The sequence below is a fragment of the Mustela putorius genome, unplaced genomic scaffold, assembly GCF_011764305.1.
Source record: "Mustela putorius furo isolate JIRA1106 unplaced genomic scaffold, ASM1176430v1.1 tig00003976_pilon_pilon_pilon, whole genome shotgun sequence".
In the NCBI taxonomy this organism is placed as follows: Eukaryota; Metazoa; Chordata; class Mammalia; order Carnivora; family Mustelidae; genus Mustela; species Mustela putorius.
Genome location: NW_025422118.1, coordinates 987,324 through 1,002,192, shown reverse-complemented (window position 1 = coordinate 1,002,192; position 14,869 = coordinate 987,324). Strand labels below are relative to the sequence as shown.

Sequence of the window (14,869 nt, the reverse complement as noted above, 5' to 3'; positions counted from 1 at the left end):
GTGTCTTAATCCTGGCTCTAGCACTTGCTCAATGTATGACCTTGGGAGAGTGACCTTACTCTGGAGGCCTCAGTTCTCTCATCTTTAAATCAGGAATAACTACCAATTTCAGAGGGTTGCTGTGGGGTTCAGTGATGTATTTACTGAGCATGTATGAAGCCCTGAACACAGCTCTTGGCATTCCCCAAGCACTCAGTAAGTGGCGGTGATTTTTACAATAAAAATTTGTGGAAACTGAGAGTTTTCTATATACTGTGGCAAAAAAAGGGAGAAAACAAACAAACAAGGAAACAAAAAGCCTCTTTCCCATGAGGCTGATTCTCCATGCCAGAAGGGTCCGATTTGTCAGCTGGCCCACTTAAAATATTCCTATAAATGCCACTTGACGTTTTAATATTTGAAGCAAAGTCATTCACATGTAGTGGTATTGGTTTATAATTGACACATCGGTTGCTGTTTTTAAACCGTGTGTGAACATGGATGGTGGTCTCTGTCTCAGTCACTGTGGTACCCCTGCTGCCCACAACAAACGGCACCTCACACAGAGCAGGTACAAATGTTTTTCTTGAATGACACGAACAAATGAACATATGAAAAATCTGGAAGTGTCTTTTGCTTCGTTGAAGTCAGCGAATATTTTTGTGTATAGGAGGCCCACTGGGTACGCTTTAACATCTCTCCACATACGGGGCAGACCTGGGTTCTAGTCCTGCCTCCTCCCTGGGGGACTCAAGGAGATCGTTTCCTCTTCCTTGACCTTTAAGGGTCCTTGCAGCTCTAACTCCCCCTTTGTAAGCAAGTCCCTCCTGCATAGTCCTGAGTTCTAGAGCACTTGGCAGTGATGGAATTCAGCATTACCCCTCCTTGGCAGCTGAGGCACTTTGACCAGTCATAAAAGGAAAAAGCACTGAAACAAACAATCGAGTCTTACACTTCCATTGAGATGATGTCTCAATGTCTACGCTCACTGTCAACACCCAGTCCCCTGCGCTGGCTGGAACTGAGTGCCATGCCCCCGTGTGAGCCTATGAATATGGTTAGCGTACACAGGACATCAATGCAAAACACACTGTGGAAAAAAAACGAAGAGAGAAACAGGACAAATGGAAAGAGGGAGAGCTCTTGCCATGCACATGCTGAGAAAGCCAAGTGTGTGCGACAGAAGGCATCACGCTGCCCCGCCTGGAGGGTGGAGAGGGACAGCGTGGGATAAGCCAAGGCCCGCATCCAACAACACCTTAGCAGACCCCGCAAACCTCAAGATGACTGTCGTCAAAAATAAGCACATGCCAAGAGCTGCCAGCTTTTCTCCCATTCACTCGGCGACCGGGGAAGGGCCCCGGCAGCCCGATGGAGGGACCCACCTTGCAGTGTGTGGTGCTGACCGGAAGCCCGATGTTGGAGGCGATCACCACGGTGAACGCGGAGGCCAGCTCGATGGTGAAGCCGCTGCAGGGGGGAGGGCAAGATACACATCACAGGCGCTCTTTGTATCAGCCTCACAGACACCCCAGGGGTGCCAGAGTCTCACCAGAACATTCTTTGGGCCGATTGTTGGGCTGCTGACCGGGCAGATGACATTAACAGAAAAGAAACTGCTGCATAATGACAACAATTCACACTAAGACTGTGTGTGATACTGTTGACAGCCCTAAATAGCCTTTTTCCGATATGTTTTCAAAAAGCACACACTGTCGTAAGTGGGTCAGAAATTCCTGCTGTGTAAAAAATGCTAAATTAGTCATTTCTAAAGTGGCGGAGAAAAAAAACTACTCCCATTTTTAAAATGTGTACTTCTTGCAAAAAAGTGAATTTTTTTCCCTCAGACTGCTTGTTTTTCTTCAAACCAATCTTATAAAAGAATCATTACAGTGAGTTTCAAGGGTGGGGGTGGGGGAAGACTTTTTACAATAGGTGGTTCCATGTCCAGTTGTGTCCTCCAAGTTCTCCTGTCGGTTTGTCCTTAACCCGGAATGCACGTGCAGAACACACAGCAGAAGGACCGCCCGAAGGCAAATGGCGGGTCACGGCTCCCTCCTGACCAGCTGCAGGAAGCACGCGCAAGCTAACCTCCGAGGGTGCCAGCGGAGAGTGTGGCGGAGTGTGGCGGAGAATTTTTGGGAAATGCAGACCCTGGGCCTACAGCAGTTTGCATGCCCGTGGGCCCTGCTTCCCTCTGGGCCTCCCCAGGGGTAAGACCACCAGGGGGCCTGGACCCAGGTTTCTTTTCCTCTTCCCTCCCGCTCTGGTTCAGCTTCTCTTCCTCCTACACTCCCAGCCTCTCAGCTTCTCTCCCTCACTCGAAGCCACTGCAGATGGGCCAGGTATGCCGCACGAGGGACAGCAACGATGGGCGTGGAGCCCACTGGGCCCCAGCGGCCCCCCGAGGCTGTGCAGAGGGCATGGGGGCAGAGGAGCAGCGTGGGAGGGCTTCAGACACTGCAAGCCGGTTCTGCGGCAGGCCCGGGAGGACAGCCCTGCCCCTTGGGCCGGCGCTTTGGCCTACCTCGACGGTGTGATGGGAGTGAGGTCCTTCCCCATGGTCTGGATCACTCTTCTCCCCCAGACCCAGAGGCCGGTGCAGATTCCAACTCCTCCATAAAACAGCAGCCAGACGGGGGTCGCTGCTTCTTGCAGGACTGCGCCTTGCTCGTAAATCAGCCACAAGGCTACCAGGGGACCGATGGCGTTACTGGGAAGGAGGAAAAGAGACAGTGACACAGACATGGTCTGCATGAGCCCACGGTCCCGTGCATCCCGGGCTTGAGGAAAGCCCACCGGCCTGTATTTGCGCATCGCCCACACAATCGAAATGACTCATTTGTTTTATTGTGGTGAAAACCCCATCAACTTTACTAGTTTCGCCATTTCTAAGCGTATGGCTCTGTAGTGTTCAGCAGCTCCACAGCTGTGAACCAGAGCTCTAGGACTTTCTCACCTTGCAAATCTGAAACTTTACACCCACGGTACAGGTACAGGAAGTCCCTTTGCCCCATCCCACCCCTCCACCGGGCGCGGCTCACCACCAGCCCACTCTCTGTTTCCACGGATTGGACTACGCTAGGCACTTCACAGAAGGAGAAGGACTCAGTATTTGTCTTCATGTGATGGGCTTATTTCCCTCTGCATCTCGTCCTCAGGGTTCATCCACGTGGGAGCACGAGTCGGAAGTTCCTCCTCTTCCAGGCTGTGCACCCTGCTCCCCGACGACAGCCCACACCTTTGTCCGTCCGCCTAGCGCTGCCACCTCCTGGCTGCGGCAAAACACGCTTCGGTGAACACGGGTGTACAGATGTCCCTGCGGGACCCTGCGTGCAACTCTTCCGGGCACAAACTCAGAAGGAAGAGGACTGCTGGGTCACACGGTGGTGCTATTTTTCATAGTTTGAGGAACCTCCGGACCGTTTTCCACAGCAGCTGCACCTGTTCACATGCCCGCCAACAGCGCACCAGGGCTCCCATTTCTCTACACCCTCGCTAACACTTGTCACCGTGATTTTTCTTTTTTAACAGGAGCCTCTCCCTTAATGGGTGTGTGACTTATTAATTTTTTAAAGAAGTACTGAATTATCACAAGTGGACACAAAAACCCAGTTCTTTTTTTCTTTTCTATTTTTTCTCTATTTCTATTTTCATGACTAGCCTTGTTACTAATACAAGCTACCAGTTTGGGCAGCCATGTCAGCTCCCACACGACAGACCACAAACACTGTCTCTAACCCTCAGTTCTCACACCCAGCCTGCCGCTAGGTATGGCTGCTCCCATCTTACTGACGAGGAAATGGATGCCAACATTACGTCACCAGCTGAAGGCAGGAGTCAGGCCTCACCCTCTTTCTCCTCAACCGTTACTGTCACTCAGACCCTTGGCAGGCACATGTGGACTGTTTGGGGGATGCCACAGGTTTGGTTTTGTTTAGTTTTTAAAGCAGGCTCCATGTCCAGAGTGAAGACCAGTACAAGGCTTGAGCTCATTACCCTGAGATCAAGACCTGAGCAAAGACCAAGAGTAGGACACTTAGCCACCCAGGCGCCCCATTCTTTGGTGAAGTGTCTGGTAAGGTGTTTGGACCCCTTTTTAAATTGGATTGTTTGTTTTCTTATTGCTGAGTTTTAAGAGTTCTTTGTATATTACTCTTTTAGCAGATTTGTCTTTTGCAAGTATTTTTTCTTTTTCTGGCATCTTTATTTTTTTTTATTTATTTGAGAGAGAAAGAACAGATGGGTGGGGAGGAGCAGGGGCAGAGGGAGAAACAGACTCTCCCACTGAGCAGGAAGCCCAACATGGGGCTCAATCCCATGGCGCGGAGATCATGACTTGAGCTGAAGGGAGACAGCTAACCAACTGAGCCACACAGGTGCCCCCATATCTGGCTTCTCTACTCATTTTCTCGACACTGTCCTCTGCCATGCAAAAGTTTCCAATTTTAATAAAGCCCAGTTTACCTAGTATTTCCTTTATGGACTGTGCTGTTGGTGTTGTATCCTAAAGGGTCATTTCTATAACCACGGTCATCTAGGTTTTGTCCTGTGTCATCCTACTGGGAGTTTTAATAGTTTCCCACTTTACATTTAGGTTTGCGATCCATCTTGAGTTCCTTTTTCTGACTGGTGTAAGGTCTGCATCCAGATTCATTTCTGCGCATGGACGTCTAGCTGCTCCAGCGCTGTTTGCTGAGAAGACTCTCTTTGCTGCGTTGCATCTCCTTTGCTCCTCTGTCAAAAATCAGTTGATTGTATTCATGGGGCACTATTTCTTTTTTTTCTTAAAGATTTTGTTTATTAATTTGAGAGAGAGAGAGAGAGCGTGCGCACCCATGAGTGGGGGGCAGAGGCAGAGGGAGAAGCAGGCTCCCCGCTGAGCACGGAGCCCGATGCAGGGCTTGGTCCCAGGACCCGGGGGTTATGACCTGAGCCCAAGGCAGACACTTAAATCGACTGAGCCACCTAGGCACCCCCAAGGGGGTCTACTTCTGAGCTCTATTCTGGTTCACTGACTTATCTATTCTTTCCCAAGTACCACACCATCTTGATTACTGTAGCTTTATTACAGTAAGTCTTGATGATGGGTACTGTCAGTCCTTCAGTTTTGTCCTACTCCTTCAATACAGTGCTGACTACTCAGGGTCTTTTGCCTTTCCTGACAAATTTTACAATCTGTTTGTCGATATCCATAAGATAATCTGCTGGGATTTTGACTGGGATTGTAATGAATTTATAAATTAAGGGGGGAAGAACTGACATCTTGACAATATTGAGTCTTCCTATCCTTGAACATGGAAAATCCCTCCATTTAATTCTTTGATTTTATTCATCAGTTTTATAGTTTTCTGCATGTAAATCTTGTACAAATTTTGTTAGATTTATAACTGTTTCATTATGTAAACAATATTCTGTTTTTAATTTCAAATGCCACTGGTTCATTATTGGTATGTAGGAAAGCAATTGACTTGTATATTAACATCATATCCAGCAACCCTGCTATAACTGCTTACTCATTTCAGGAACTGAAGAAGTTCCCCTTTATTCCTAGTTTACTTAAAGTTTTTATCATGAAAAAGAGGTGAATTTTGTTTAAGATTTTTCTGCAACTATTGATACAATCATGTAATTTTTCCTTTTTTAGCCTATTGATGTGATAGATTACATTAACTGATTTTTGGATGTGAACAGCCTGGCATACCTGGGATAAACATCCTTTGGTCATGGTTTTTAATTCTTTTTATACATCACTGGATTCAATTTGCTAATATTTTGTTGAGGATTCGTACATCCATGTTTGTGATACATACTGGTCTGCAGTTTTCTTTTATGTCAATGTCCTCCTCTGGTTTTGGTAATAAGGTAATACTGGCCTTACAGAATAAGTTGAGAAGTATTTCCTCTACTTCTATCCTCTGAAGGAGACTAGAGAGTTGGCATAGTTTCTTCCTTAAATCTTTGGCAGAATTCACCAAGGAACCCATCTGGGCATGGTGCTTTCTGTTTTGAAAGGTTATTAATTATGGTTTGATTTCTTAAATAGATACAGACCAATTCAGATAGTCTATTTCTTCTTTCATGAGTTCTGGCAAATTGTGTCATTCAAGGAATTCAGTCTTTTTCATCAGGTCATCAAATTTATGAGCAGAGCGGTTCAGAGTATTGTCTTTTTAATGTCTATAGGACCTAAAGTGAAGTCCACTCTTTCATTTCCAATGTTAGTAATTTGTATCCTCTTTTTCTTAGTTAGCCTGGCTAGAGGCTTATCAACTTCATTAATTTATTCATAAAATTAGCCTTTGGTTTCAAGGATTTTCTCTTTTGACTTCCTGATTTCAATTTCACTGATTCTTTCCTAATTCTTATTATTTCCTCTGCTTACTTTGGATTTAATTTTCTCCTCTTTTTCTAGTTTCCTTGGGTGGAAATGTAGATTACCTATTTTATATATTTATTCTTTTCTAATATATACATTCAGTGTTATAAATTTCTTAGCACTGCTTTTGTTGCATCCCACTAATTTTGATGTGTTTTCATTTTAATTTAGTTTAAAATACTTAAAAATTTCTCCTTTGATCCATGTGTTATTTAGAAGTGTGTTGTTTAGTGGCACCTGGTGGCTCAGTGGGTTAAAGCTTCTGCCTTCAGCTCAGGTCATGATCTCAGGGTCCTGGGATCAAGCCCCACATCGGGCTCTCTGCTCGGCAGGGAGCCTGCTTCCTCCTCTCTCTCTCTCTCTCTCTCTTTCTCTGCCTGCCTCTCTGCCTACTTGTGATCTCTATCTGTTGAATAAATAAATAAAAGCTTAAAAAAAAAGAAGTGTGTTGTTTAATCTTCTGGTATTCTGGAATCTTCTAATTATCTTTCTGTTGTGGATTTCTAATTTAATTACATTGTGCTCTGAGAGCAGACACTATATTAGCTTTATTTTTTCAAATGTGTTTAGGTGTGTGTTATGGTCCAAAATACAGCATATCTCACTGAATGTTCCATATGGGCTTGAAAAGGATGTGAGTTCTGCTACCGTTGGATGAACTAGTTCACAGATGTCAGTTATATCCAGCAGATTTGATGGGTTTAGGGGATTCAACTATATCCTTACTGTTCTTCTGTTTGCTGAATCTGTGTCTGTTCTATCTAAAATTAATACAGAAACTCCTGTTTTCCTTTATTAGTATTAGCATGGTATATTTTCCTCCTTTTAACCTGAATGTGTCTTTCTACTTAAAGTGGATTTCTTATGGCAACATACATTTGGGTCTTGGTTTTTGATCCAGTCCAGCAGTCTTTGTCATTTAACAGGTGCATTTAGACCACTGACATTCAAAGTTATTACTGATTTAGGAAGATTAAGATCTACCATATTTGTTACTCTTTTCTATTTGTTGGCCTTGTTCTTTCTTGTTTTTGTCTTCCACTTTTTTTGCCTTTTAATTGAGCATTTTATATGATGTCATTTTCTTTCTTCTCTTAGGATATTGTTTATACTTTTTTAAAACTGTTTTTAGTGGTTGCCCTAGACTTTGCAATACATACTTATATAGCTACTCCATGTCTGCTTTCAAAAAAGACTATACCATTGGGGCGCCTGGGTGGCTCAGTGGGTTAAGCCGCTGCCTTCGGCTCAGGTCATGATCTCAGGGTCCTGGGATCGAGTCCCACATCGGGCTCTCTGCTCGGCAGGGAGCCTGCTTCCTCCTCTCTCTCTGCCTGCCTCTCTGCCTACTTGTGATCTCTGTCTGTCCAATAAAAAAAAAAAATCTTTAAAAAAAAAAGACTATGTACCATTCACAGACAGCATGGGTCCTTAAAATAAAAAAAAAAATCCTCATTTCTCTCTCCCATCCCCTATATCACTGCTGTCATTCATTTCATTTAACACAGGCATACATGTATTATATACATATATACACACATACATATATATAATACATACATGTATCAATACACATATACATATATACACACATATAAAATATATAATATAAATATAAGTATCAAATGTAAAATATATAAAATATATAAAATATATACTTAGTTGACTTCCACACTGTGGGGATTGGGATGCTGAGCCCCACACAGTAAAAACTCTGTGTATAATTTCTCTCTCTTTTTTAAAGATTTTATTTATTTATTTGACAGAGAGAGCAAAAGAACACAAGCAGGGGGAGCAGCAGAGAGAGAGGAGAAGCAGGCTCCCTGTTGAGCAGGGAGCCTCATGTGGGGCTCGATCCCGGGACCTTGGGACCCTGACCTGAGCCAAAGGCAGACACTTAATGAACTGAACCACCTCTATAATTTCTGACTCCACAAAAACTTTACTACTAGTAGTGCTAACTGGAAGACTGGAAGCCTATGGACACATATTTTGCATATTATATGTATTATATATTATATTTTTACAATAAAGTAAGCTAGAGAAAAGAAAATGTTAAGAAAATCATAAAGAAAAGAAATGTATTTATAGTACTGTAGTTATTGAAAAGACCTGCACATAAGTAGATGCACAGTCCAAACCCATGTTGTTCAAAGGTCAATTATATATATACATACATACATATACATATATATATAGCTGTGTGTATGTATGGGGATATGTGTGTGTGTGTGTGTGTATAGTTCAACTGTGGTCTGACAGCAGACATTGTATTATACTCTTTTTAATTTGTTGAGATATGTTTATATATTAAACTATATTTAGGTAACTGTATATGTACATATAGTATATACTAGCATATACAACTGAATAACTGATACACTGTTAGTATTATTTTGAACAAACTGTTATCATTTAGATCACTTAAGAATAAGAAAAATAACTTTTTTTTTACCTTTACTTAATCCTTCCATGATGTTCTTCCTTTCTTTTTTTTAATATTAAAATTTTTTTTTAATTAACATATAATGTATTATGAGTCCCAGGGGTACAGGTCTGCGAATCGCCAGGTTTGATGTTCTTCCTTTCTTGATGTAGATCTGAGTTTCTGAGCTATATTATTTTTCTTCTCTCTAAAGAGTTTCTTTCTTTCTTTTTTTTTTTTAAAGATTTTATTTATCTATTTGACAGAGAGTGTGAGAGAGCACAAGCAGGGGGAGCAGGAGAGGGAGAGGGACAAGCAGGTCCTCTGCCAGAGAGCCTGATGTGGGACTCGATCCCAGGACCCTGGGATTATGACCTGAGCCGAAGGCAGACGCTCAACCATCTGAGCCACCCAAGTGCCCCTAAAGAATTTCTCTTAACATTTCTTACAAGGCAAGGTATTTAGCAAAACCTCCCTCAATTTTTGTGCATCTGAGAAAGTCTTTATTTCTTCTTTACTTCTGAAGAATAATTTCCCAGGGTACATAATTCTAGGCTGGTGGATTTTTTCCACGCTCAACGCTTTAAATACATTTCACTACCCTCTCAAATGCATGGTTTTCTGAGGAGAAGATGGATTAATTCTTATTTTTGTTCCTCTGGTAAGTTTTTTTCTTCTGACTTCTTCCAGGAATTTTTCTTTAATTTTCTATAGTTTGAGAATGATATACCTAGATATAGTTTCTTGGGGGCATTTATTCTACTTGGACCTCTGGGTTGGTGTTTACCATTGATTCATGGAAATTCTCCATAATTATTGTTTCAAATATTTCATCTGTCCCTTTCTCTCTGTCTTCTCCTGGTAATCCTATTACGCATATGTTAACACCTCTGTAACTGTCCCACACTCCTTGGATATTCTATTCTGGTTTTTTGGTCTTTGGTTTCTTAAGTTTGGGGGATTCCTTTTGACATAGCCTCAAGCTCAGAGATTCTTTCCTCAGCCGTGTCCAGTGCACCAGTAAGCCCACCAAAGGCCTTCTTCACTTACAGGGTCGTCTCCAGTATTTCCTTCTGGTTCTCTGTTAGTGCCTCCGTTGTTTCTGCTTCCATTGCCCATCTGTCTTGCACGACGATTACCTTATCCATTAAACTCCTAGCATGTTAATTACAGTTGTTCTAAATTCCCAACCCGACCATTCTAACATCCCTTGCCATGTCTGGTTCTGATACTTGCTCTGTCTCATGGTTCTCATGGGCTAGTTTCTCTTCTTCGAGGTTAGGCTATGATCGTACCTCAGCGGGTTAGGCTCCGGTTAACCACTTTCCCCTGAGGGCAGCTTGCTAAGAACACAGTGGTCTGGGTCTGTCAAGTATGGTTACTTTGCCTCTCCCCCACCATGGAAGCAGGAGGCGACTGCTTCCTCTGATCTTCACTGTGAGGAGCTGGCAGAGCTCCTAGAGGCAAAACGGACAGTCTGGTGGGGGCCCTACCATGGGCTCTCCCTGGAGTCTTTACCTCCCACACTCGCCTCCACTGGGCCTCTAGGAATTCATCATTACCGTTCAGGCCCTCCGGCCCGGCACTGGTTCCCACGACGCTTTCCACTCACGTGTCTCCCCCGTGACCCCCATGCTTGTCTGTCTCTCCCGTACTCGTCTTGGGGCCAGCCGTCTGCCCTCGGCCCTCCTCTCTCTCACGGCTCCAAGAGGAGTTGTTGATTTTTCAGTCTGTTGTGAGGAGGGAGTGGCAGCCTCTGAGCTCCTCTGTGCAGAAGCCCCCACAGGCCTTCGAGGGGCCGTCTGCGGCTCCAGCTTCCCCTCCTCAGCCCGCCGGATGCCGTGCAGGCAGAGCGGAGGCTGAGGGTCATGAAGAGCTGCCTGTCGAGTCTGCTTCTTATTAGCTGTGTGATCCTGGGCAAGAGACGTCGTATTTCTGAGCTTCAGATTTCGTCTTTGAAGGATACCACTATGACCTCAAAGGACCATTTGGAGACGGATTAAGAATAAGTTACCAATGGTTCAGCAATGAAGCCTGGGGTAAACTTAATAGCCTTGGGTTAAAGGAATAGAAGTTTCCCTTCACTGCCACATCACTTCCAGAACCTTGCACTTTTACCTGACCATGTCTGCACTCGGAAGCCTCAAAACCAGGCCCTGCCCAGCAAGCCACTGCTTGAGACGCCAGTCCCCTGCAGCAGTTCCGCCTGGGACCTCCTGAGGCCTTGCAATACGGCTCTGGGGTGCTTCGTTACTTCTCCATGTATGTTCTTTTAATCTCCCCAGCTGGAATTTAAACTCCAAGAACAGGGACCCAATTCAGAACACCTTGCCGGTACCAGGGCTTCAGTAGGAATTTTTGATCTGGAGGAGGAGGAAGTAGGGTGGTGCTGGGCACGTAGTCACAAAAGTAAGCTAGAACCGAACACGATGCCTGAAATACAGTGACACGGCAACACCTACGTAACAGCGGGTGGAACCCGACATGACCATGTCTCTTGTCTGGGAGGACGACTTCTTCTAAAAAGAACAGACCCTGAACCGCACATGGTTAGGCAGTGTCTGAAAAGCCAGAGCTGTAGAATCAAAACCATATATCTGGGCAATAAGAAATACAACAGCATGTTTTCCTGATTTGGAGAAAAACATTAGGCTTGATGATAATAATAGTAATGGAGAAAATACATAGATACTGACTATGTGAGAAGCACCGTCCTAAGCACATTAAATATAGCATCTCACTTAATCCTCCTAGAAACCCCATGAGGCTGGTACTAGTTTTCCTCCCATTTTACAGATTGGGACACTGAGGCTCCCAAACAAACACGTGGCTTGCCTAGGGCTTCCCAGCTCGTAAGAAGAGAATAGAGACTCTACGTAGTCCAGGCCTCCATGACCTGCTGACCTGCTGGTCCACACTCTCCCTCCATGGCCTCCTTGCTCTTCCTACAATACCCTAGGTGCGCTCCTGCCTCAGGCCTTTTGCACCTGCTGTTCTGGAGCTTCTCTTGCACAGCTGCTCACACAGCTGGCTCCCTTAGCCCCTTCAGAGCTCACCCCGTGAGCCCTAACTTGAGTAGCCTCGCCAATACCACAGTCCCCAAGACGCTGCCATTCCCCTGCAGACCTGATTCTCCCCTTGGAGTCTACACTGTGAGCACACCACAGCTGCTGTCTGTCTGCTCCCGGTGACAGGGATCCCCGTCGGGTGTCCACACGGTGCCTGGTCCGCAGGCAGGCCCTCAGCACCATACCTGCCGAGGGAACGCATATACTTACCTCACATCATTGCCACCGTGAGCAAAGGATCCAAAACAGGCAGTGAGGACCTGCAGGAAATGGAACAGGAGGTGGACCTCGGCGGTGTCCTTCTCCTCCTTCTCCTCTTCCGCAGGGTCCTCCCGGGGCTGGTCGGGATCGGTCAGCTCAGAAGCCAGCTTCATTTCCACACCCCCCTCATCGGCCTCGATCTCGGCTTCTGCGACCGCGTTGCAGTAGCTCGAGTAGCTGTCGTAGCGAAGTCTCTTCTTGGAGTAGGACACGGCGTCGCCCACCAGCTTCTCGCTGTCCTCGGGCGCGGAGGATGAGTCGGCAGCTCTGAAGGTGCCGTGCACGGGCAGCCCGCAGATGGCGGCCGTGTAGCACGTGTAGCTGTTGTTGCGCCGCAGCAGCCTGTAGTTGTTCTCTGGGGCGGGCCTCTCCTCGGGGCCCCTGTCCGCGTGCATTCTGTGAAGCAGGTCCTTGTAGAGCCCCGAGTCCTTGTGCACTGTGTGGTACACGTGCCCGTCGCTCCGCGTGTGGCCATCGAAGCCAAAGGTGCCGTTGGAGATGGGTGATTTTGCGGAGCCATGGGTCATGGACAGTGCCCTTCCTGAAAAGGGTGAACGAGAGTCTCACTTTCTAGCCTTCTGAAGAGAAATTGTTTCTGAAAGGAAATATTACTCCTCACAGTGGTTCTTTCTGGAAATTAAGGTTATGGGGCATTTTCCAATTTTTCCCCCATGCTTTCTTTTCCAAATTACTATAAAGAATGTGTAATACGGTTAAAATAGCAAAGGAAAGTTGGAAATGTACGAATGAATAATATGGCCTTTGAAAGTGATGCTATTTTTCTCCTAAAATATGTCTTCTAGAAATTACCACGACACTCTTTCCTGTTTCTAGTAACCAATAAAGGGATAATCCTTAAAGGAACTTGGGGAAACTTCATAGAGGAAGTTCACTGGGAGAGAGAAATTCTAGGTGTTCCTTAAAGGCCAATCATGACAGTCAGAGGCACTTATCTGTCAGATCTCAGTGGGACAAAACCCATTTGCTTTCTTTGGGCCAAGTCTGAGGGCGCACCTACAGGAAGCGAAAGCAGGTGCCAGGGCCCCACCTTGCAGGAAGGTGGGGAGCTGCCCAGACAGGCTTGGCAGAGGCTGGGGCTCACCCATCATTCTCCGCAAATGTTAGGAGACAAAAGAACCCCACTGCCACAGGACAATCTCGATGTTCTCTGAGGTTTCTGTGATTCTAAAGTAGGACGATGTCCTTGGTTCCAATTTCAGCTTTCTCCTTGTGTCTTCCGGGAGGAAGGCACACTTAGTGAGCTGGAAGGGCCAATCTTTGGCAGCTAAGTGACTGTCCCACAGAGGGATGTGCGTGCAGCTGGCCGAGCCGCACGGAGGCTGAGCTCGGCCAATGTGTGGGCTCCTCATGAGACTAGAAATAGTTCTTGGAAGAACATAACAGGCCCAGAGTGAGCCTGCTCTGTTGACTGCATGGTCTCCTGAGACAGCCTTAACACCTGGGTTCTCCCAAACCATGACACTGGGGAACACTTGTGTGCATGAAAACACTTGTATATCTCCCCCAGAACTGCTCTCTGCCACCAAGCAAACCCCAATCCTCTGCATACATCTTACCATAGGAGGCTCGGGGGTGGTTCCCCACTGATGTGCCTTCCGAGGTCCCAGCTGGCTCCCCCGCTGGCCCCGTGAGAGGGACGGTGCTGTCATCATTGGCCTTGGCACCTGGTAGCTCTTTAAATACCGGGGACTCTGCTTCCTGAATTTTCCCGAGGCTTTCATCAGACACTCGCGATAAAGCAGCTTCTTTTTGTAATTTGCCTAAAGAAAATATAGCCATAACTGAAAATGCTGAAACAGAGTTCTTGTTATTAAAAAATGAATATAAAGATGAATATTTGTCTTTATACTTTAGTACTGCTTACTTGGGAAATGAAAAAATATAGTTACAGCTAGATAGAAAAAAAGTGGAGAGTTCAATTATCTGGGAAAACCGAGCCAGAAAATTCAGCTACTGAGTATAAGAGGGAGGCTCCAGCCTCAGTTCTCTCCTCCAAAACCAACAAATAGAGATGGCTAGATTCGGTCCCCACGGTCCTGTCCGGGGCCAGCATTCTGTAATCCTACAACCATCTGGAATGGTCTTCTGTGTTCTTAAACTAACCTCAAAATCACTCAAGTGTTTATCCTTTTTGTCTTCAGAGCTATTAGTTATAGTTTGTTTGGTTTTCTTCTATTCAATAAATTATTGGTCTCCAATTTCTTCAGGTCACCAAATCTTAGGAAACAAGTAAATCACCTTCCAAAAAGGAACAGAGAGATCCTACTTACTTTTAAAAATATTTTACTTTCAAAAAAAAGGAGAAGGGATTTTTTAAAAAGCTGCTCAAAAGTGCTGTAGCATTCTTTTTAATCAGATCTAATAAGTGGTGCGGCTGATTTAATGATCTCACTGCTTGTAAATTCTCCTGGGCAAATCTCTAAGCTCTTACCTACAAAACTAAAATGCAAGTATTTTCAGTTCCTCTGCTGGATACACCTACAGCATCTCCAGCCCCTCTCTCTATTAAGAGAGTCGGAAGAAACATACACAGATCTTCCAAAACGACACTTCTGTTCTGTACTACAGGGAACGAAGAAAGGTACACACAGATCTCCTACCACAAGGCGCTTATAATAAAAATGAGAGAAGGTAATATTTGTAATGATAACAATAATAACTAAGCAAAATCGTTAATGCTTACATGAGACAGGTTTCATTATTTTCTGCTTTTTATTAATGAGCACACTGAGGTAC

At 45.2% G+C, this 14,869-nt stretch overlaps 1 protein-coding gene across 6 annotated transcripts in view; it reads right to left on the bottom strand.

Moving 5' to 3' along the window:
• Positions 1 to 14,869, bottom strand: part of SLC20A2 (solute carrier family 20 member 2) — a 107,299-nt gene that overhangs the window by 11,858 nt on the left and 80,572 nt on the right. For all 6 annotated transcript variants that reach the window (XM_045070990.1, XM_045070989.1, XM_045070993.1 and 3 more), the window contains 4 exons: positions 13,690 to 13,893; positions 12,062 to 12,653; positions 2,507 to 2,692; positions 1,365 to 1,449 (listed from right to left, as the gene is read on the bottom strand). In XM_045070990.1, coding sequence (XP_044926925.1) covers positions 1,365 to 1,449; positions 2,507 to 2,692; positions 12,062 to 12,653; positions 13,690 to 13,893 — 1,067 coding nt within the window. The remainder of the gene's footprint in view (positions 1 to 1,364; positions 1,450 to 2,506; positions 2,693 to 12,061; positions 12,654 to 13,689; positions 13,894 to 14,869) is intronic.